A 22,557-nucleotide genomic window follows, 5' to 3' on the forward strand; every position below is an offset into this window, starting at 1 on the left:
CCTTTACTTGCCTCAGGTCTTTTGCTCGAATGTTACCTTCTCACTCAGCAAGACTTCTGCTGGCCCATTTAAAATTGCCAATTCTTCATTCACCTTCCCTGACTTATTTTTGATAGTTTTTCCATCAGCAATGGACACAGTATGTACTTTAGTAATTCATTTTGTTTCCTTCTCCTCATCAGAATATAAGGTCCATGAGGACAGAGATTTTTGTCTCCGATCACTGCTGCATGCCATACCTACCACAGTGCCTGGCACGAACATACTAACTGAGCAAATGAATATGGATGACTGGTTAGATCTGGGATGAGTCTATGACCCTGAGAATGTGGCTCCAGCTTCACATAACACACACAATCTTGTTTTCCTGACCTCAACAGCAGTCATAGATAAAAGACAGCAAAGCAGATTTGAGGTTTTGTTTTGTTGCTGGTTGTTACCATTGTTTTTACTGCAGATCTAAAATAAGGCAAAATAAGAGGTGCCTGGGTGGCTCAGGTGGTTAAGCATCGGAGTTTGGCTCAGGTCATGATCTCACAGTTTGTGAGTTTGAGCCCCATGCCAGGCTCTGTGCTGACAGCTCTCAGAACCTGGAGCCTGCTTCAGATTCTGGGTCTCCCTCTCTCTCTCTGCTCCTCCCCAACTCGTTCTCATTCTCTCTCTCTCTCTCTCAAAAATAAACGTTAAAAAATAAGGCAAAATTCTATGAAAATAAAGGACAAAGAATACTGAATCAATACTGAAAAATATGAGTCATTGCATTTATGGCTGACTTGAATGAAAATCTAATCTCTTATCCCCATGTTTCTGTTTACCTATGCCTTAGTCTTAAGAAATGCCTACTCTGTCTCTTTAAGCTTGGGGGACTTAAAGATTTTGTTTTAGCACAAATCTTGATCCTAAAAACTCCTAGGAAACTCATACAAAATGTGAGATGCACATCTCTCCATTTTAAAGCACTCCTGTTCTATTTTACCTCAACTCCTGGTTCAAAATTAAATGTGCAAAGTACTAGGCCTAGAAGAAGGGTCCTTTGCATAAGCAAGGCTGTCTTTTCCTGTAAATAAATATACCCTGGAGGGAACCTACCATGGACAGAATTTGCCCTTAAATTCTTCCCCAAAGGGACAAACTTCTTCCGGGGTTTGAATATTTTGCTGGCCTTTCCTCTGTTTATCTACAACCTGCTATGAGCTGTTTACTGCAAGAAACTCCTGCTGTCCCTCAAGTTCACTGACGATGTTATTGATGCTCTTTCCTTCCATTATTTCTCAAGGCAAAGGCATAACTAAACAGAATGATGGGGCTGAGGCACCACAGGAATATCTTAAGTTGATTGTATAATTTAATAAATATGCCTGAAAATCACCCTCTACTATAAAAACAGTACAATAACTTCCAAAGTAATCTTTCAAAATATCACATCAGGGAGTGATACACAATTAAGATGATACACAATTAATATGCTTGCCCGGCACAGTAATACCCATGTCCATATACTTTGAGCTCCTTCCTTCCCAGTGGCCTCATCCCATATGCCTTCAAATCTGTCTTTGAAAAAATTTTAAACTACGGGCATCTTTAGGGTAGAAATTTTTAAATTATAATTATTTTAAGAGGACTTATGGTTGAAAACTGTAAAATCGTATACTTATGTGGACTAAACTTGCACAATTATGCGTCTTTTCCCCAGTGTAGTGTAGTGTTAGAGGGGATTAGGTGGATAGTGGGACAACTCTAGGTTTGGGGATTTGCTGGGCAGATGCTCAGCACAATGAAGTGCCAAAGAAAATAGATGGCAGTGCTTAGTGAGAAGCAGAGAAGGCAGCTAACCATAGGGTCTAAGTCATAGAAGACAAGGATGAGACACTGAGAGAGGAATTAGCCTGGGGAATAAAACCTGGAGTCAAGTTACAGCAATTAAAATGAATACAGAGAGATGTCCAAAGTAGAGACTTAAAGGAAAAATTCACAGTGCAGAATAATATGTTAAATCATAAACAAGTAAGTCTAATTTTATTTATATATGGTTGGAAGTACATGGGAAATTTCAGGAAAGATTAATAAGAAATTGTGATGTAATGGGGCGCCTGGGTGGCTCAGTCGGTTGAGCATCCAACTTCGGCTCAGGTCATGATCTCATGGTTCGTGAGTTCGAGCCCCGTTGTCGGGCTCTGTGCTGACAGCTCTGAGCCTGGAGCCTGCTTCAGATTCTGTGTCTTCCTCTCTCTCTGCCCCTTCCCCACTCATGCTCTGTCTCTGTCTCTCAAAAATGAATAAACGTTAAAAAAACAATTTTTTTTAATTAAAAAAAAAAAAGAAACTGTGATGTAAAACTGGGGGTAGGAGGAGAAAGACTTACTTTTCATTTCATATTATTTTGCATCATTTAAGTTTTTATATGGTGATACATTGTTATGATAAACTAGTTTAATTTTTCTAAAAGAGAGTGAGCATCATTCTTTGTGTAGCAGGGGGAAAAGATGTAAAATGAACAGGGTACTGCACAACATGGAAGAAAAATAGGCTTAAGTGTTTACAGATTTAAAAGAATAATTCTAGGGAGGGCCTGGGTGGCTCAGTTAGTTGAATATCCAACTCTTGATTTCGGATCAGGTCATGATCTCACAGTCATGGGATCAAGCCCCACGTCGGGCTCTGTCCTGACAGTGTGGGGACTGCTTGGGATTCTCTTTCTTTCTCTCTCTCTCTCTCTCTCCCCTTCTCCCTCTCTCCCTGCCTCTCCCTGATTTGCACTCTCTCTGTCTCTCTCAAAATAAATAAATAGGGGGGCCTGGGTGGCTTAGTCAGTTAAGCATCTGACTTCAGCTCAGGTCATGATTTTGTTGTTTGTGGGTTTGGGCGCTGTGTCCGGCTCTGTGCTGACGGCTCAGAGCCTGAGGCCTGCTTCAGATTCTGTGTCTCACCCTCCCTCTGCCCCTCCCCCACTCCCTCCCTCCCTCCCTCTCTCTCTCTCTCTCTCTCTCAAAAATAAACATTAAAAAAATTTTTTTTAATAAACTAAAAAAAAGGAGTAATTCTGGGTGATGATGGAGTACATACATTGGAGACAATATCTTATATTGTGCTTAGTTTGGTTTCTAAAAATATACCGAGAACATTCCAAATATACTTTCAATGGTCAAAAGAGAAAGGTTAGCTTCCCAAAACCCCCAATGGGGGAACCCAAATAGTGCTATACTTGCTAGGAGAGAGTAGGTAAATATGTATGAATACTCCCAAAGAGGGAGAAGGAGATGTGGAGCAGCTGCGGCAACTTTTCATGACGGAGGCCTGGGTTTCCGGTCCCTCTGTAACATAAGGAAGGGCGTCTTGAGTCCTATCCTTTAGGCCACCAACTTATCATTTAGAATACTGATATATGATGGGGGCCTGGATGGCTCAGTCGGTTGAGCATCTGACTTCGGCTCAGGTCATGATCTTGCAGTATGTGGGTTTAAGCCCTGCATCAGGCTCTATGCTGACAGCTTGCTCAGAGTCTGCAGCCTGCTTCAGATTCTGGGTCTCCTTCTCTCTCTCTGCCCCTCCCCCGCTCATGCTCTGTCCCTTTCTGTCTCTCAAAAATAAATAAATGTTAAAAAAATTTAAAAAAACTGATATATGACTGTTTGTTAAGACAAATTTATCCGTGACATATCATGAGGGGAGGGATCCTTCTAAACCGTAACATTAAAAAATTATTCCCAGAGCTAAAAGAGAAATGAAATCCTCTTTAGATATAACAGCTAAGTTATCTTAGGCTTTTCTGTAAGGAAAAAATAAAGAAAAAAGAATGAATGAGAAAGAAAGGAACAACCAAATGACCTCTATGTCACACTGAATACCAACCTTATATGGTGAAGGTTCAATTCTTTCCCCAAATAACACCTGACCAAGATTTTCAGATGGGCGTTTTCCTTCTGATGCTTGGCAAAAATCAAACCTGGGGGGGGGGGGGGGAAGTATTTAAGCTTTTACACATAAAAGGAAACAATGACATGTCAAGCCCCTATTCAATCTAAAGGGCAGAAATTAAGTACTGATCATTCCAGTAGCTCTAGTAGTTGAGTAAGAAATATATTCACACTCCAAGTTCCATGTACATCTCCCCAAAGCAAAAAAGCAAAATGTCAGAAAATTATGCCCGAGAAAACTTTGATGTCTAAATATCTTTTATGAAGATGTAAATTACAGAATTTAAAAAGTTAACACGATATACTTATTTTTGTTCATTCCAATGATAAAACTGGTATCTTTCTTCTTCAAGCAAATTTTCCATTAACTTATCTCCTTTTGTTCTAACTTTCTAATCCAAAGCTTTAATTAATAATAACATTTCAGGAAGATATGTCAAAGTTCCCTGGGTTTATGCCTCATCCCTATACAATGGCTAACACATCCCAACATGAGAAGCATGGCAAGACAGACCCTAGAGAGCAGAGAATTGTGAAGAAGCCATAATCAGTCAGCTATAAGGTTCTCTGTAATTCCCTTGTATTATTAACCAGGTTTCAAAATAATTTGCTTTAAACATTACAGTCAAATTTCAGCTTTGCTATAGAAAATTAAAGGACAGTTCTTGTGTTCATTCTGGAATGATATGGGAGCACTCAGGACCCATGCAGTGATGGCTACAGATTAGATTCCCAAAACAAAGATGAATCTTCGGTGATAAAAAACAGGCTGGTTGGGGGCGCCTGGCTGCCTCAGTTGGTGGAGCATGCAACTCTGGATCTTGGCGTTGTGAGTTTGAGCCCCACGTTGGGCGTAGAGATCACTTAAAAATCTTAAAAAAAAACAAACCCACAAAACTGGGGCCAGGAAGTCCTCAAATGAAGACTTTCCATGTAGTGGACGTAAGAAATCCACTGAATTTTCCCTGATACATCCCACAAAGATTTCAGGAAATATGTTTGTTTATTTAACAAAACAAAAGAAACAAAAACTGAAAAGAGCATTTAGGTCTCGGCTCCAATAGTTACATAAATAACAGTCCATCCATTTATGAATGTTGTACTTCCTTCTAATACATAGTTAGGCATCTGGATTCTAATAGGATAGTCTCACTTTTTGGTGTGTGCTTTTTTTCTATAGTAAGCACATATTTTCTTTTAAACTTCTTAAATACAACAAAAATTTAGAAGCCAGATAAAATTTAGGAACTGTTTTATACTCAATAGGGTATATAGTGATCAAATGACTAAAGGTTATATATACATAAAAAATTTTTTATAATATCAAAAAAGTTAAAATAATAAAATGTTCAAAAACAGATATAGTGGAACAAATTATACACAACTCTACACAACCTCTACAATGAAACAACAAACAGGGGTGCCTGGCTGGCTCAGTTGGTAGGGCATGCAACTCTTGATCTCAGGGTCATGAGTTCAGGCCCCACACTGGGTGAGAGCTTACTTTAAAAAACAAAACAAGGGGCACCTGGGTGGCTCAGTCAGTTGGGCGTCCGACTTCAGCTCAGGTCACGATCTCACCGTCCGTGAGTTCGAGCCCCGTGTTGGGCTCTGGGCTGATGGCTCAGAGCCTGGAGCCTGCTTCTGATTCTGTGTCTCCCCCTCTCTCTGACCCTCCCCCGTTCATGCCCTGTCTCTGTCTCAAAAATAAATAAACGTTAAAAAAAAAAAAAAAAAGCATAAACAACTACGAAAAAGACTGGGGTGGCTATGGCTGTGTATTAACGTGAAAAGATTAGATGAGAAAAACAAGGTGCAAAACTACTTTTGTTTAAAACAAAAATGTATACATGTGGTTAGGTACATTAGAATATGCAGAGAAAAAATGTAGGAGGAGCAGAAAACAAAGCAATTATTTCTGGGGATTGATTATGAAGGACATAAGAATTTTGTTTAGGGGCACCTGGGTGGCTCAGTTGGTTGAGCGTCTGACATCAGCTCAGGTCATGATCTCACCATTGATAAGTTTGAGCCCCACATCAGGCTCTGTGCTGACAGCTCAGAGCCTGGAGCCTGCTTCAGATTCTGTCTCTTTCTCTCTCTGTCCCTCTCCTGCTCGCCCTGTGTGTGTCTCTCTCAAAAATAAACATTAAAAACAAAAAAAAAAGAATTTTGTTTAAAATTATGTGGAGTTTGGGGGCACCTGAGTGGCTCAGTCAGTTAAGCTTCGGGCTCTTGATTTCTGCTCAGGTCAGGATCTCACGGTTGGTGGGTGGGACTGAGCCTCTGTTGGGCTCTGGGCTGATGGTGCAGAGCCTGTTGGGATTCTCTCTCCCCCTCTCTCTGCTCCTCCCCTGCTCGCTCACACGGCATACACATGCCCTCTTTCTCTGAAAATAAATACATAAACTTAAAAATGTTTTGAGTATTTTTATAATTAAAAAGTCTATTTTTTTAAGTTTATTTATTTATTGGGGGATGGGTGGCAGAGAGGGAGAGGAAGAGCAAGAATCCCAAGTAGGCTTTGTACTATCAGCACTAAGCCCAACTCAGGGCTCAATTTCACCACCATAAGATCATGACCTGAGCTGAAATCAAGAGTGGGACACTCATGGGGCACGTAGGTGGCTCTGTAGGTTGAGCATCAGACTTCAGCTCATGTTACTGAGTTCGAGCCCTGTGTCGGACTCTGTGTTGACAGTATGGAGCCTGGAACCTGCTTCTGATTCTGTGTCTCCCACTCTCTCTCTGCTTCTCCCTGACTCATGCTCTGGATTGCTCTCTCTCTTAAAAATAAACATTAAGGGGCGCCTGGGTGGCTCAGTCAGTTGGGCAGCCGACTTCAGTTCAGGTCATGATCTTGCGGTACGTGAGTTCGAGCCCCGCGTCAGGCTCTGTGCTGACAGCTCAGAGCCTGGAGCCTATTTCAGATTCTGTGTCTCCCTCTCTCTGACCCTCCCCCATTCATGCTCTGTCTCTCTCTGTCTCAAAAATAAACGTTAAAAAAAAAAAATTTTAAAAATAAATAAATAAATAAACATTAAAAAAAAAAAAAAAGTTGGACACTTAAGTGACTAAGCTACCCAGGTGCCCCTATAATTAAAAAATTTAAAGAAAACACAATGGCTTTTTGTCCACTGAGATAAAAAAGGAAATCCACTGTTTTAGTTGGTGCTTCTATTGAAAAGATCACATTTCACATTCTAACCCTACCTTGGAATAAAGAATACCCTTTAAAAAATGTTTTTAGGCCCTGTACATTTTTAAAGCACATATAAATTTATCCATAACTATGGAGAAAATAAAATTCTAAAAGTACAAAATTCTGATAAGTCGTATACAATTCTATTTTTTTATTGTAGGGAATCTTAAGCAGGATCCATGCTCAGAATGGAGCCCAATGCTGGGCTCGATCCCATGACCCTGGGATCATGACCTGGGCCAAAATCAAGAGTTGGACACTCAACGGACACTCAACTGACTGACACTCAACAGAGCTAACCAGGCATCCCGAGTTACATGCAGTTTTATATAAAAATCAAGCTAAAAAACTTACGCTGTGTATTCATAAGGAAGAACAGATTCCACTGAATCAAGCCTGTTCACGAATAGTTCTATTTCAGCCTGAAAATGAGGAAACACAGAATTAGAATATAAACTGGAGATCAAAACTTAAGTCATCTTTAGAACTGAAAAATAATTTGACGTGTTTGAAATTAAAACTTTATGATATTTAAACATTTCTCTCATAAATCCATTCACTAAGTGGGCTTATATACAGTTAAATTACAATAAAATATTTTCATAGTTGAAAATGTCTCCAATAATTTCTAAATGTTTTTTAAGTTATAAAATTTCTTAAAAATTAAGATATTTAAATCATTCATCATGTCAATATAGATGCCATTCTTAAAAGTCTGTTTTTCAAAATCAATATTTCATTCTGCAGCACAAAAATAATTTTTATTTTTAAACAGCTTTTTCTTAAACATTCTCATAGCAGTCAAGAAATGCTTCCAAGTCAGAAGAAATTTCTAGATCAACTATACTAGAAATACAACCACTGCTCTTAAGCAGGCAGGAGATAGACAATGGAAAGATGATCTAACTTTGGAGGACTGCTCCGATTCAATTGGAGAGTGCTTAACTACAAAGGTAATAACAGTGAAGAAATTCACAAAGACCAAATCAAGTTCCACAATGGGGAAAGAGGAGAAAAGTTTATCACCTTCCTAGGAAATACAGGCTAATTTAAAGCCATACTTCCTTTTATTTATTTATTTTTTATAGTTCAGCTTTTTTTTTTCAATTTATTTTTAAAATTTTATTTAAATCCAAGTCAGTTAACATATAGTGTAATACTGGTTTCAGGAGTAGAATTTAGTGATTCATCACTACATACAACACGCAGTGCTCATCCCAACAAGTGCCCTCCTCAAAGCCTGTCACCCATTTAGCCCATAGCCCCACCCAACACGCCTCCAGCAACCCTCAGTTTATCCTCTGTATTTAAGAGTTTCTTCTGGGGGTGCCTGGGTGGCTCAGTCAGTTAAGCATTTGACTCCTGGTTTCAGCTCAGACTCAGGTCATGATCTCACGGTTGGTGAATTCAAGCTCCACAACAGGCTCCGCACTGACAGTGCAGAGCCTGCTTGGGATTCTATTTCCCTCTCTCTCTGTCCCTGCTGTGCTTGCTCTCTCTCTCTCTCTCTCTCAAAATAAATAAAATAAACTTTAAAAAATTATTAAAAAAAAAAAGAGTCTCTTCTGGTTTGCCTCCCTCTTTGTTTTTATCTTATTTTTCCTTCCCTTCCCCTATGTTCACCTGTTTTGTTTCTTAAATTCCACATGAGTGAAATCGTATGATACTTATCTTTCTCTGACTGACTTATTTTGCTTAGTGTAATATATTCTAGTTCCATCTATGTTGTTGCAAATGGCAAGATTTCATTCTTTTTGATTGCCAAGTAATATTCCATTGTGTGTGTGTGTATTATACATACATATATATATATATATATATATATATATACACCCCAAGCCTCTTTTTTTTTTTTAATGTTTACTTTTGTAAGAGAGAGGAAGAGAGAGAGAAACACGATCTGAAGTGGACTCTGCACTGACAGCAGAGCCCGAAGTGGGGCTCGAACTCCCAAACCATGAAATCGTGACCTGAGCCAAAGTCAGATACTTAACCAACTGAGCCACCCAGGCACCCCACCTCTTCTTTATCCATTCATCAGTTGATGGACATTTGGGTTCTTTCCATACTTTGGCTATTGTCGATAGTACTGTTATAAACATTGGGGTGCATGTGCCCCTTCAAAGCAGCATTTTTGTATCCTTTGGATAAATACCTAATAGTGCAATTCCTGGGTCATAGGGTAGCTCTATTTTTAATTTTTTGATGAATCCCCACACTGTTTTCCAGAGTGGCTACACCAGTTTGCATTCCCACCAGCAGTGCAAAAGTGTCCCCCTTTCTCCACATCCTCGCCAACATCTGTTGTTTCCTGAGTTGTTAGTTTTAACCATTCTGACAGGTATAAGGTGGTATCTCACTGTGGTTTTGATTTGTATTTCTCTGAGGATGAGTGATATTGGGCATCTTTCCATGTGTCTGTTAGCCGTCTAGATGTCTTCTTTGAAAGTGTCTGTTCATGCCTTTTGCCCAAGCCATACTTCCTACTGAAGCTCCCCAAATGTCTCCAAGATATATTTGAAGTTCTGCAGAACCCAAAATACATATCCACTCTCAATAGGGGCTCACTGCAATTCATGACAGAATTCTTTAGTTGAAGTTGAAGAAGCCAGTACGTAATTTATGCCCTGAAGTGCTTTACGTGCTAACCAAAAACATTTACATAGGAGCTGTTTACCTTGGATAAGTATATTAATAGAGTTAGACTGCTATGGCTGTCTCTGGACTCTAATCATGGGGCTACCTGGAATGGCATAAAGCCACATTTGTCACTTTGATCTTGTTCACTGGTACTGCTAAGCAGTCCTCTATACTTGTTAATATCCCAAAGGTGAGACAAGATGTTTGATGTAGTTTGTACAAATAAACACTGCCACTGGAAAAGCAAAGGATACAGACTCTAGGGCCAGTTTACCTGGGTTCAAATCCCAGCACTTACTATTTGGTCAAGTTATTTAACATCTCAGTTTCCTTATCTGCAAAATGGGGATATAGTATTTACCTCATAGAGGTATGAGGATTAAATGAGTTAACATTTATAAAGTACTTAAAAACAGTGCCTAAAACATGAAGTGCTATATATTTGTTAAATGAATAAAAGCAAATAAACTTAATGATATTCAGAATAGGAAATGCCTAAACTACACTGCTCTTTTGCCAAAATAAATGCTCACCTGATATTCCTAATATAAAATGGAAGATAAAACATTAGTCTTTGTAAATAGTAGTGAAAATAGTATCATATTCAATCCTTAAAATTATAAGGAAATGAAATTACTCAATGGCAACACTGTCTCAAACATACACAAAAAATTTAACTGTGTGTCCTTGCATGAAACATTCTTTATCATTGGTTTAAATTTTAGCTAAGAAGATAATGGGACATGACATTTAAGCATTACAGAATGCTTGAATAATTAACACAAATATACCTAAACCTAACTGTTGTGAAGGCAAATTTCCCAGTTGATGGCTTACTCTGCCCAAATAATTTTCACTAATTATAAGAGATCAACACTGCTATGAAGATACTTGAGAATCTAAGCATTCTATTTAATGTATCTTAATGAAGACTGAAAGATCCCTAAAAAGCTAATCCAGTTCACATTTCTAGATTTCTTTTTAGGAAGAAACACAGCTATTATATTCTATAGAACTTTCTAGGTTTTCAGTTTCAAAATCTGTAGAGCCACATTTTCACCACAGAAGTCGAATCCCTTGTGCCACAATTAAACCTATTCCTTACTTTCAACTTCATTCAGTACAAAGTGATCGAGAGCAGGGACTTTGAAGCTACGCTGCCTGAGTTTAAATCCTGAAAATGACGTTTACTAGCTATGTGATCCTGGGTAAGTTTCTTTACTTCACTCAGTTTTCTCATTTGTAGAATGGAAGTAATAATAACTCCTGCTTCAAGCTGTTTTAAGAAGATTCCAGAGCAGTACTTGGTACAAAATACTAAGTAGTCACTATTATCAGCAATGCCCAACAGGACTTTAAGGAAGGATGGAAATATTCTTTTTTTTTTTTTAACTTTACTATTTTCTTTTTAAGTTTATTTTATTTGAGAAAGAGCAGGGAAGGGGCAGAGAGAGAGAGGGGAGAGAGAAAATCCTAAGCAGGCTCCACACTGTCAGCATGGAGCACTACTCAGGGCTCAATCTCACTACCATGAGATTGTGACCTGAGCCAAAATCAAGAGTTGAAGGCTTAACCTACTGAGCCACCCAGGCGCCCCAATGATGGAAATATTCTTATCTGCACTGTCAAATACACACATGGCCATTTGTCACTTAAAATGTGGTTAGCAGGGTTAAAGGACTGAATTGTTTAATTATGTTTGAAAAGTCACAGGAGGCTAATGGCTTCTGTACCAGAAAGCACAGTAACATAAAGAAATGCTGCTTAGTAACATTTATATGCCCTTTTCATATACTTATTATTTTTTACTCTAATCACTACAATCTTTTCTTTTTTTTTTTTTTAAAATTTTTTTTAACGTTTTATTTATTTTTGAGACAGAGAGAGACACAGCATGAACAGGGGAGGGTCAGAGAGAGGGAGACACAGAATCTGAAGCAGGCTCCAGGCTCTGAGCTGTCAGCACGGAGCCCGACGCGGGGCTCGAACTCACGGACCGCGAGATCATGACCTGAGCTGAAGTCGGCTGCTTAACCGACTGAGCCACCCAGGCGCCCCTACAATCTTTTCTTTGCCTAAAAATTAACTCTAAAGTTGTTAGTCTATCCTAGAGATCAGCAAACTTTTTTTTTTTTTAATGTTTATTCATTCTTTGAGATAGAGACAGAGTGTGAGTAGGGGAGGGTTAGAGAGAGGGAAACAGAATCCGAAGCAAGCTCCAGGCGCTGAGCTGCCAGCACAGAGCCTGATGCAGGGGGGGTCAAACTCCTGACCACGGGACCATGACCTGAGCTGAAATCAGATGCTTAACCAGCTGAGCCACCCAGATGCCCCCAAGATCAGCAAACTTCTTAAAGGGCCAGAGAGTAATCACTTTAGGCTTTGAAGTTTACAGTCTGTGCCAATGTACAGCACGAAAGCAGCCACAGATGTTACACAGGTGAAATGAGTGCGTCTGTAGCCCAATGAAATTTTATTTATGGGCACTGAAATTCGATTGTCATGTAATTTTCATTCATCACTAAATATTATTCTTTCAAATTTTTCCAATCACTTAAAAATATAAATGCAATTCTTAGCTCAAGGGCCCTATAAAAGCAGTCTGCACAGTGGACTGGACAACCTTTGAGCTCTGCTTTCTAGCTATTTTTCGATATTCCATAAATTAACATCTTAGAGAACCCAAAATAGGGCATAGGGTCCAAAGAGCTGTTGCCATGTGAAAAATTTCAGGACACTGTCCAAAGGCATATAAATTTAGCGTAAAATTTTCTTCCATTTCTACTCAATGGATGAGACAAGAATTTTTGCTTAGCCTATGACGTTCACTCTGAAGTTTCATGACACATCTTTTGGCTACAGGATTATACAGTGAGAGAAAACCCTATTTGCATTTTCTGACTTTCTCCTATCTCCTTTGAGTATTAATCTTTCAAAACAGAAAGGTCCTAATCTTTTCAATTATCTCCTTGATCATGCCAGCTGCTTTTCTCAGGACCTCACCCTACTCTCATATCTTTCTTAAAAGGTATGTCATTAAGAATTACAGGCAGAGGGGCACCTGGGTGGCCCAGTCAGTTAAGCATCCGACTTCGGCTCAGGTCATGATCTCCCGGTGTGTGGGTTTGAGCCCCGTGTCGGGGTCTGTGCTGATGGCTCAGACCCTGGAGCCTGCTTTGGATTCTGTGTCTCCCCCTCTCTCTGCCCCTCCCCTGCTCACACTTGGTCTCTCTCTCTCCCTCAGAAATAAACATTAAAAAAGAAAAAAGAATTACAGGCAGAATTCAAGGTTTAGACATCAAAGTGTCATGTATACATAGAATGACATTGTTTTTCATTAGCCTTTTGGCCATAAGCATAAATGCTTCAATGACATTCTTCATCTCTTTCCCATGTTCTATAAATGATAGCTCATAACTCATCATCTCAAAAATATATTATTTGATTTTCTTAAAGTATACCTTTTTAACTTGTCCATGACCAAATTAATTTACTTTTTGCTCTCTTTTTTTTTATTTTTTATTTTATTATTTTCTTTAAAAATTTTTTATGTTTATTTATTTTTGAAAGGGAGACAGAGTGTGAACAGGGGAGGGACAGAGAGAGAGGGAGACACAGAATAGAATCTGAAGCAGACTCCAGGTTCTGAGCTGTCAGCACAGAGAGCCTAACACGGGACCCGAACCCACCAACCGTGAGATCATGACCTGAGCCGAAGTCGGACGCTCAACCGACTGAGCCACCCAGGTGCCCCATCTCTTTTTTTTAAAATGTTTATTTATTTTTGACAGAGAGACAGAATGCCAGCGTAGGAGGGGCAGAGAGAGATGGACAGAGGGTCCGAAGTGGGTTCCACACCGACAGCAGAAAGCCAGATGCGGGGCTTGCATTGACAGCAGAGAGCCCGATGCGGGGCTTGAACTCACAAGTGGTGAGATGGGCCTAAGCCAACACCGGATGCTTAACTGACTGAGCCACCCAGGCGCTCCACTCTTTGCTCTCTTAGATTTAAGAGCACTCCAGGAAATACAGTCCCATTGACTTTACAGTGTGCTACACATGGCAACTTAATACTGCTGGCACATTAAAACATCTCACGTGCATTCTCTTCGCTAAATTTAAGATCCAAATAGGCCTCAGGCACTTGTCCTGGAAGTCTGTCTCTATCTCCCATGGATTTCACCATTCCCCATGAATTTACTGCCTAGCCTACTCTGCCCAAGCTAACCCATACCAGTTTAAATTCCAATTTAATCTTTTTAAAAGACAATCTTGTCAAAATTTTAGAAATTACATTCACTGGCTCCCTCTAAATCTACTGTTAAGTGTATTTTGAATAACTCCACAAATCAGGAAAATTTTACTGAAGATATCATGTTAGTCTTCTGTTTATATAATTTAGTATCACTTGACTAATTACTCCCACATACTCATTTTGGTCTATAGCGCAAAGACCCACACACACTTCCCCTTCCTACTTTATTTGCACATTATTAGTTTTTACTCATCTTATCCATGGCATTTTATCTAATATCAAATTCCCATTAAATTAATTTTATCTGTCAACTTTTCCTGACCTGGTAAAGTAGCTTCAAATTCTACTCCTAATAACAAAAGAGTTACAAAACATATGCTTTAGCCTTGCCTTGTGATTTAAAAGGCTGCGCGCAAAATTTTCCAAAATAGCCAACTCCAAAGAACAATCCTTCTCACAAATCTTTCACCTAAAAACAGAGTTTATTTTTACACCCAACACATAAGCAGGGAACACAACTTCAGATTGGAGGCTGCATAGCACCAGATTCCTGAATTCATTTCAAATCCTAAGTCTACTACTTTTAATAAATATGTGCTTTTCATCAAGTAGTAATTTTGAATTTGAGAAATGAAATAACAAAACAGGTAACAATACAGAAGCTGGTCTACAGTTGGCACACGAGAATTGTAAGATAATGACTAAATAAACATAGCTACTACTATTATTTCAGAGAAAATGGACATTACTGAATCTGAATATTTGTTAGTATAAGGATAACATGGAGAGTTTCTCCTCCTTCCCATTAAAGGACACTAAGACAGTAGCCTTCTGATCTACTGTTTCTGCCCATTAATTGACCTCTTCTCAGCTATTAGCCCAGGGAAGGGGCAGGTAAGAGTTACCACGCACAATTCTCCTAATAACCTTATGAACTAGGAATTGCTTGCTCTACTTTAAGGACATAAGTTCAAAAACTGGATTGCTGACTCAAAAAACTACGTGAACTCAAGTGCTGCTACCATCACTTTTCACCTCTGCTGCTCTCAGTCCTGTACGTCTTTTCCTTCTTGTCTCTTCTGACACTTTTTCACACTTACTTTTATAGGAAAGTTAGTTTGTCACAGATATCACCATGAAATTATGGACCTTTTTCTATTATTCAGTAAACTAATCAAAACACACCTTGTATATTCAGTTCATCTTGGCTATTTCTGTGGCACTTTCATTTTTCCTTTAAATTGTAAGAATCTGAAAATTTGAGAATTATTGTCTCACAACATGCTAAGAAATATAAATTACAATTAATGATATCTTTTAAATTTTTTTTTTTCAACGTTTTTTATTTATTTTTGGGACAGAGAGAGACAGAGCATGAACGGGGGAGGGGCAGAGAGAGAGGGAGACACAGAATCGGAAACAGGCTCCAGGCTCCGAGCCATCAGCCCAGAGCCTGACGCGGGGCTCGAACTCACAGACCGCGAGATCGTGACCTGGCTGAAGTCGGACGCTTAACCGACTGCGCCACCCAGGCGCCCCAATTAATGATATCTTTAACAAGGAATAGAGCTGAGCGCCTGGGTGGCTCAGTTGGTTAAGCATCCCAACTTTGGCTCAGGTCAAGATCTCGAGGTCCGTGAGTTCCATCCCTGCTTCAGGTGAGTTCGAGCCCTGCTTTGGGTGAGACCCGCTTCTCTCTCTCTCTCTGCCCCTCACTCACTTGCACCCTCTCTTCAAAATTAAAAGAGCAATTTACAACGTATTTGTAAATATGCTACATTTAGAAATCCCTATATTGGGGCGCCTGGGTGGCTTGGTCGGTTAAGCGTCCGACTTCGGCTCAGGTCATGATCTCACGGTCTGTGAGTTCGAGCCCCGCGTCAGGCTCTCTGCTGACAGCTCAGAGCCTGGAGCCTGTTTTGGATTCTGTGTCTCCCTCTCTCTCTGCCCCTCCCCCGTTCATGCTCTCTCTCTGTCTCAAAAATAAATAAACATTAAAAAAAAATTTTTTTTTAAGAAATCTCTATCTTAAGTATCAATTCTTACACTGAAACACAAAATTTCAAAAATATTTTAAGGGGGCACCTAGGTTGGTGTCCAACTCTCAATTTTGGCTCAGGTCATGATCTTACCGTTGTGAGATCAAGCCCCACTTCGGGCTCTGCACAGACAGCATGAAGCCTGCTTGGGATTCTCTCTTCCCTCTCTCTCTGTCCCTCCCATCCCCTCCCCCGACCTCTTGCTCCAAGTAAATGAATATTTAAAAAATATCTTAAGAATGAAATCCTTGTAATATGGCATAGAGAAAATGTTAAAAATTGTAAAGAAAAAGTGAATTTATGTGGTTTCACAAAAGGCAAAAGTATGCTATAAACATCATGACGTCTATCCCTAAAAAATATAAATACACAGATAAAACAAATAGGAAAAATATAAACAACTATTGGCTCCAGAGGTCTAGATGAATATACAGGTGATCTTTATACTATTCCGTCAACTTTTTTAAATTTTGAAAAGTGTCACAATTAAAAGTTGGAAAAAGGTAAAAGTTGAAAGTAGACTTCAGTGACAGAAGCCAAATCAAAGCAGTAAGAAATAAAGATGAAAGATTAAAATTTAGTGTGGAAAGCTGTTCTAGAGAAGAAAAGATGACTTCAAAATAAGTATTAAATAGGAGGAAACAGAATTTGAAATGTACAAGAACAAAAAATCCTGAACAACCACGAGAAAGTCATTCATTCAACACATTTATTTAATGCCCATAATACTGGACATTGTGAGTGAAATAATACAAAAGACAGAACACTTGTCTTCAAAGAATTTCTAATCCAGATGGAGAGATAAGACATACATTCAAGAAAGTAAAAGAAAAAAGTGACAATGTTATTTATAAATTCTTGGGTAGTTACTGAATCTCCAAGGGATTTAGTTTTTTTATCATTAAAACAGCAATGTGCTATAAAATGACAATATTTGATTAATTTTATGGTCACTTTCCACTCTAAACATCTTTATTTCCCATCCAAAAGTTAATTAAGTGCATCTCCTGGCAGTCTGCCTTAAATGGACACAGCCAACTCCAAAATATCACTGAAATGCTTTAAAGGTTACTTCACATTCCCACTTTCAAAATGTCCCAACAGAGTTATTATAAGCATGAAAAGCTGTGACAACATTAAACACTTTACATATAAATATGTACATATAAATGTACAAGGAAGTTGCATATAAATCCTAAAGCAATCCCACCCTAAGAAATTTTTTATGGAAATAGTTCATTTAATTTAGAGTGCTATGGTCTCCCTTCTAAATCCTTTCCCACCCCAAATGTACATTTTTATTTCTAGTCCTAATCTGCCCATTCTGCATGTGATCCCAGCTTTGGTCACAACTATACTTCGTTTTATTGCTTTAAGCCATGTGTGCCATGCCACAGAACTGCATTTTTCTCACTTTCTTGTTCCCTTGTTTTGCTCTATTCCACCTTCCTTGCTGTCACATCTATCCTAACCCACACCTATGACTGGTTTTCAAGGTAGAAAGAAATATTCAGAGAAGAAATGTGACTTTGAATAAGACTCAAAGCAACTGACTAATCATAAAAGGGTTTGAGATATCAGGGCATAGCCACAGAAAAGGAAAATTATGGACATTTCAACTGCTTAATATTGGAGAGGTCCACAGTGGGAAAATTTCCAAAGGGAAATCTTAACTCAGACGTGATAAAACAATCCCAATGGAAATGGTGGAACTCATAAATGGATGCTCATGAACTTTGAGTTATCTAACTAGCAATGCCTTGAAGCTGATTTCCTAAGATACTAAGGTTCTTCTTTTATCTCTATCTCACTGAAAAACAAAATTTCAATTTTAGATTGTATCAAAGAAAGGAATAAATACAAAGTCTGACTACTCAAAAATTACATAGGTTAAAATTGCATCAATTGTGGAAGCCAGGGAGCTCCAGAGTAAGGCAGAAGAGGTAGCGAGTACTCAGTGGGGAAGATACAGCAGCGCCCAAACGTCAAAATCGCACTCTAGGGGGCGCATCTTCGCTTCACCATTTGCTAGGTATATACACTTGAGAGTGTTGCTACATCTTATCCAGCTTCAGTTTTCCCATTTACAAATCACAGGGTTGTTGAGAGGATTAACTAAGACACAAAGTACACAAATTGTAGTCTTTATTGTTGTGATTAGCATAGGGCAATAAATAGGTTTGAAAGTTGAGAATAAGAGCAAAGAAAAAATATTTCAAAAGTTTCCTCCAAAGGCTTTCATCAATACTTAATTTTAATGATAACAAAGAAAAACTTTGTAGAGCACATTTAAAGTAGCTACAATTAACTCTAACACTTTTAAAAAAAATTTTTTTTAAACATTTATTTATTTTTGAGACAGAGAGAGACAGACGGGGGAGGGTCAGAGAGAGAGGGAGACACAGAATCTGAAACAGGCTCCAGGCTCTGAGCTGTCAGCACAGAGCCCGACACGGGGCTCAAACTCACGGACCGCGAGATCATGACCTGCCTGATCTGAAGTCAGCTGCTTAACCGACTGAGCCACCCAGGTGCCCCTCTAACACTTTCTATAAGGACACTGATTTAAAAAAAAAAAAAAAAAAAAAAAAAATGTGAGGAAGGATAGGAAGTAGGAGCTTTAAGAATTGGGCTCTAAGACCCACAGAGTACAGACCAGTCTCTAGAACTTATGTGTGTCTCTGTGAGTATGTTGAGGGTGTGGGGTATAAAGCCCACGTCTGTGGCTTTGTTTCACATGTTCAAATATATACCTTTGGAAGCGCTTCCCTTTGTGGAGAGCCAACAGCAGGGCAGTACTTTATCCATATTGACCTTGCTTGCTCTCCCATTCCTAGCTCCCAAATCCACTATAATGAATAACCACAGTTGTTTGGTTTTTTTTTTTTTTTTTTTTAAGCTTATTTATTTTGAGAGAGAGAGAGAGAGCAAGAGAGCACAAGCAGGGGAGGGGCAAAGAGAGAAGCGGGGTGACAGAATCGCAAGCAGGCTCTGCACTGTCAGTGCAGAGTCTGATAGGGAGCTCAAACTCATGAAGTGGGAGATCACAATCTGAGCCAAAATCAAGAGTCAGATGCTTCATCGACTGAGTGACCCAACCGCCCCAGAACAATCACGGTTTTAAAATAATTTTACTCAAAAATTTCATTTCTGAAAGCAAACTTTCTAACTAAGCTCCATGTACTTTTTCACAGAAAGGAAAAACAGTTGTTAGAACGTGAATTTATCATAGTCAAAGTCATCCCAATGCCAGATTTCATATATGAAACATTATCAGTAACCCACATACACTGATTAGTTTCTAGAAGCTAAGAGTCAATCTCTTATTCCAAAGAAAACTCTGATAACATGAAACTAAATACCAAGAAGTAAATACATATCAATTATATCAGTAAGTTCATGTGTAATCATATATTTTTTAGACATTTCAAAATCTTCAAACTATATGGTCAAATTAAAACAAGTAATTATACATTCTATCTGTTCAAAGCAATAGTTAGAACTATTCTCTTAAATTTTACTTATTCCATATTTATAGGCAACTACTCCCAAAATAACAGACAATTTATTAAGTGTTTCTAAAAATAACTACCAAGAAAGGATGTTTAAAAGTATGATTCTGGAGACACCTGGGTGGCTCAGTTAGTTAGGAGTCTGACTTCAGCTCAAGTCATGATCTCATGGTGAGTTTGAGCCCCACATGTAGTTCTGTGCTGACAGCTCAGAGCCTGGAGCTTGTTTTGGACGCTGTGTCTCCCTCTCTCTGCCCCTCATGCATTCACAATCTGTCCCTCTCAAAAGTAAATAAACATTTTAAAAAGTCCTATTCTGAAAAAAAAGAAAAAAAGTACGATTCTGGTAAAACTTCACTACGACAGATAGCATGATAATGTGCATAAAACCTTAAGGACTCTACCAAAAAACTATTAGAAGTAATAAATGAACTCAGTAAATTTGCAGGACACAAAATAAATATACAGAAACCTGTTGCGTTCCTATTCACTAATAACAAAGTAGCAGAAAGGGAAATTAAGAAAACAATGACATTTATAATTACACTCAAAAGAATAAAGTATCTAGAAATAAACTTAACCAAGTAGGTAAAAGACCTGTTCTCTGAAAACCATACAACACTGCTGAAAGAAACTAAAGATGACACAAACAAATGGAAAGATACATTATGCTCATGGACAGGAAGAATATTGTTAACATGTCCATACTACCTCAGGGCACCTAGGTGGCCCAGTCAGTTGAGCATCTGACTTCAGCTCAAGTCATGATCTCATGGTTTGTGAGTTCAAGTCCCACATGGGGCTCCATGCAGAGCCCACTTTGGATCCTCTGTCCTTCTTTCTCTGCCCCTCCCCCGTTTGCACCCTCTCAAAAATAAACATTAAAAAAAAAAAATGTCCATGCTACTTAAGACAATCTACAGATACAACGTAATTCCTATCAAAATACCAATAGTATTTTTCACAGAACCAGAACAATTCAACCTAAAATTTGTATGGAACCACCAAAGTCTCTGAATAGCCAAAGCAATCTGGAGAAAGTACAGAGCTGGAGGCATTACAATCCCAGATTTCAAGATATACTACAAAGCCACAGTAATCAAAACAGTATGATCCTGACACAAAAACAGACACACAGATCAATAAAACAGGAAAGAGTGCCCAGAAACAAGGCCACGCTTATACGGCTAATTCATTTATAACAAAGGAGGCAAGAATTTACAATGGGGAAAAGACAGTCTCTTCAATAAATGGTGCTTGGAAAACTGAACCACTCTTATGCCATACACAAAAAGAAACTCAAAATAGATTAAAGACCTAAATGTAAAACCTAAAACCATAAAACTCCCAGAAGAAAACACAGGCAGCAATCTCTTTGACATCAGTCTTAGCAACATATTCGTGGATATATTTCCTCAGGGAAAGGGGAAAAAAAGCAAAAATAAACTATTGGGACTACTACATCAAAATATAAAGCTTTTGCTTTGGAAATGGAAAACCAACAAAATGGAAGGAAAGGAAACCAACAAAATGAAAAGACAACCTACTGAATGCGAGAAGATATATACAATAAGAAGTCATTGTCTAAAATATATAAAGAACTTGGGGCACTTGGGTGGCTCAGGAGTGTTTGACTTTGGCTCAGGTCATGATCTCAAGCCCCACGTTGGGCTCTGTGCTGACAGTTCAAAGCCTGGAGCCTGCTTTGGATTCTGTGTGTGTCTCTCTCTCTCTACTCTCACTCTCCTTCAAAAATAAACAAACATTAAAAAAGCAGATGGCCAACAGACACATGAAAAGATGCTCAACATCACTCATAATCAGGGAAATGAAATCAAAACCACAATGAGATATCACCTCACACTTGTTAGAATGGCTAAAATCAAAAAGACAAGAAACAACAAACGATGGCAAGGATGTGGAGGAAAAGGAACACTTGTGCACTGTTGATGGAACAGTGGAAGTGTGGAAAACAGGATGGAGGTCCCTCAAAAAATTAAAAATAGAAATACCATACAATCCAGTAATTCCACTACTGGGCATTTACCTTAAAAACAAAAACAACTGGGGCGCCTGGGTGGCTCAGTCAGTTAAGCGTCCGACTTCAGCTCAGGTCACGATCTCACGGTCCGTGAGTTCAAGCCCCGCGTCGGGCTCTGGGCTGATGGCCCAGAGCCTGGAGCCTACATCCGATTCTGTGTCTCCCTCTCTCTCTGCTCCTCCCCCGTTCATGCTCTGTCTCTTTCTGTCTCAAAAATAAATAAACGTTAAAAACAAAAACAAAAACATTAATTTGAAAATATATATGCACCCGATGGTTACTGTAGCATTATTTACAATAGCCAAGATATGGACGCAACCTAAGTCCCCATCTATACATGAATGGATAAAGAAAATATGGTGTACACACACACACACACACACACACACACACACACAAACACACACACAGAATATTACTTAGCCATAAAAAAGAATGACATCTTGCCATCTGCAACAACATAGACGAACTTAGAGGGTATTATAACTAAGTGAAATAAGTCAGATAAAGAAAGACAAATACTATGACCCAGCAATAGCACTGCTAGGAATTTATCCAAGGGATACAGGAGTACTGATGCACAGGGGCACTTGTACCCCAATGTTTATAGCAGCACTCTCAACAATAGCCAAATTATGGAAAGAGCCTAAATGTCCATCAACTGATGAATGGATAAAGAAATTGTGGTTTATATACACAATGGAATACTACGTGGCAATGAGAAAAAATGAAATATGGCCTTTTGTAGCAACGTGGATGGAACTGGAGAGTGTGATGCTAAGTGAAGTAAGCCATACAGAGAAAGACAGATACCATATGGTTTCACTCTTATGTGGATCCTGAGAAACGTAACAGAAACCCATGGGGGAGGGGAAGGAAAAAAAAAAAAGAGGTTAGAGTGGGAGAGAGCCAAAGCATAAGAGACTGTTAAAAACTGAGAACAAACTGAGGGTT

At 38.9% G+C, this 22,557-nt stretch overlaps 1 protein-coding gene across 1 annotated transcript in view; it reads right to left on the bottom strand.

Moving 5' to 3' along the window:
* The window catches only part of TM9SF2 (transmembrane 9 superfamily member 2), a 66,130-nt gene that overhangs the window by 38,245 nt on the left and 5,328 nt on the right, over window positions 1-22,557 (bottom strand). The window contains exons 2-3 of the mRNA XM_060636779.3: window positions 7,471-7,538; window positions 3,850-3,943 (exon numbers count right to left, since the gene is read on the bottom strand). Of these exons, the coding sequence (XP_060492762.1) occupies window positions 3,850-3,943; window positions 7,471-7,538 (162 nt within the window). The remainder of the gene's footprint in view (window positions 1-3,849; window positions 3,944-7,470; window positions 7,539-22,557) is intronic.

The sequence above is a fragment of the Panthera onca genome, chromosome A1, assembly GCF_046562875.1.
Source record: "Panthera onca isolate mPanOnc1 chromosome A1, mPanOnc1 haplotype 2, whole genome shotgun sequence".
NCBI lineage: Eukaryota > Metazoa > Chordata > Mammalia > Carnivora > Felidae > Panthera > Panthera onca.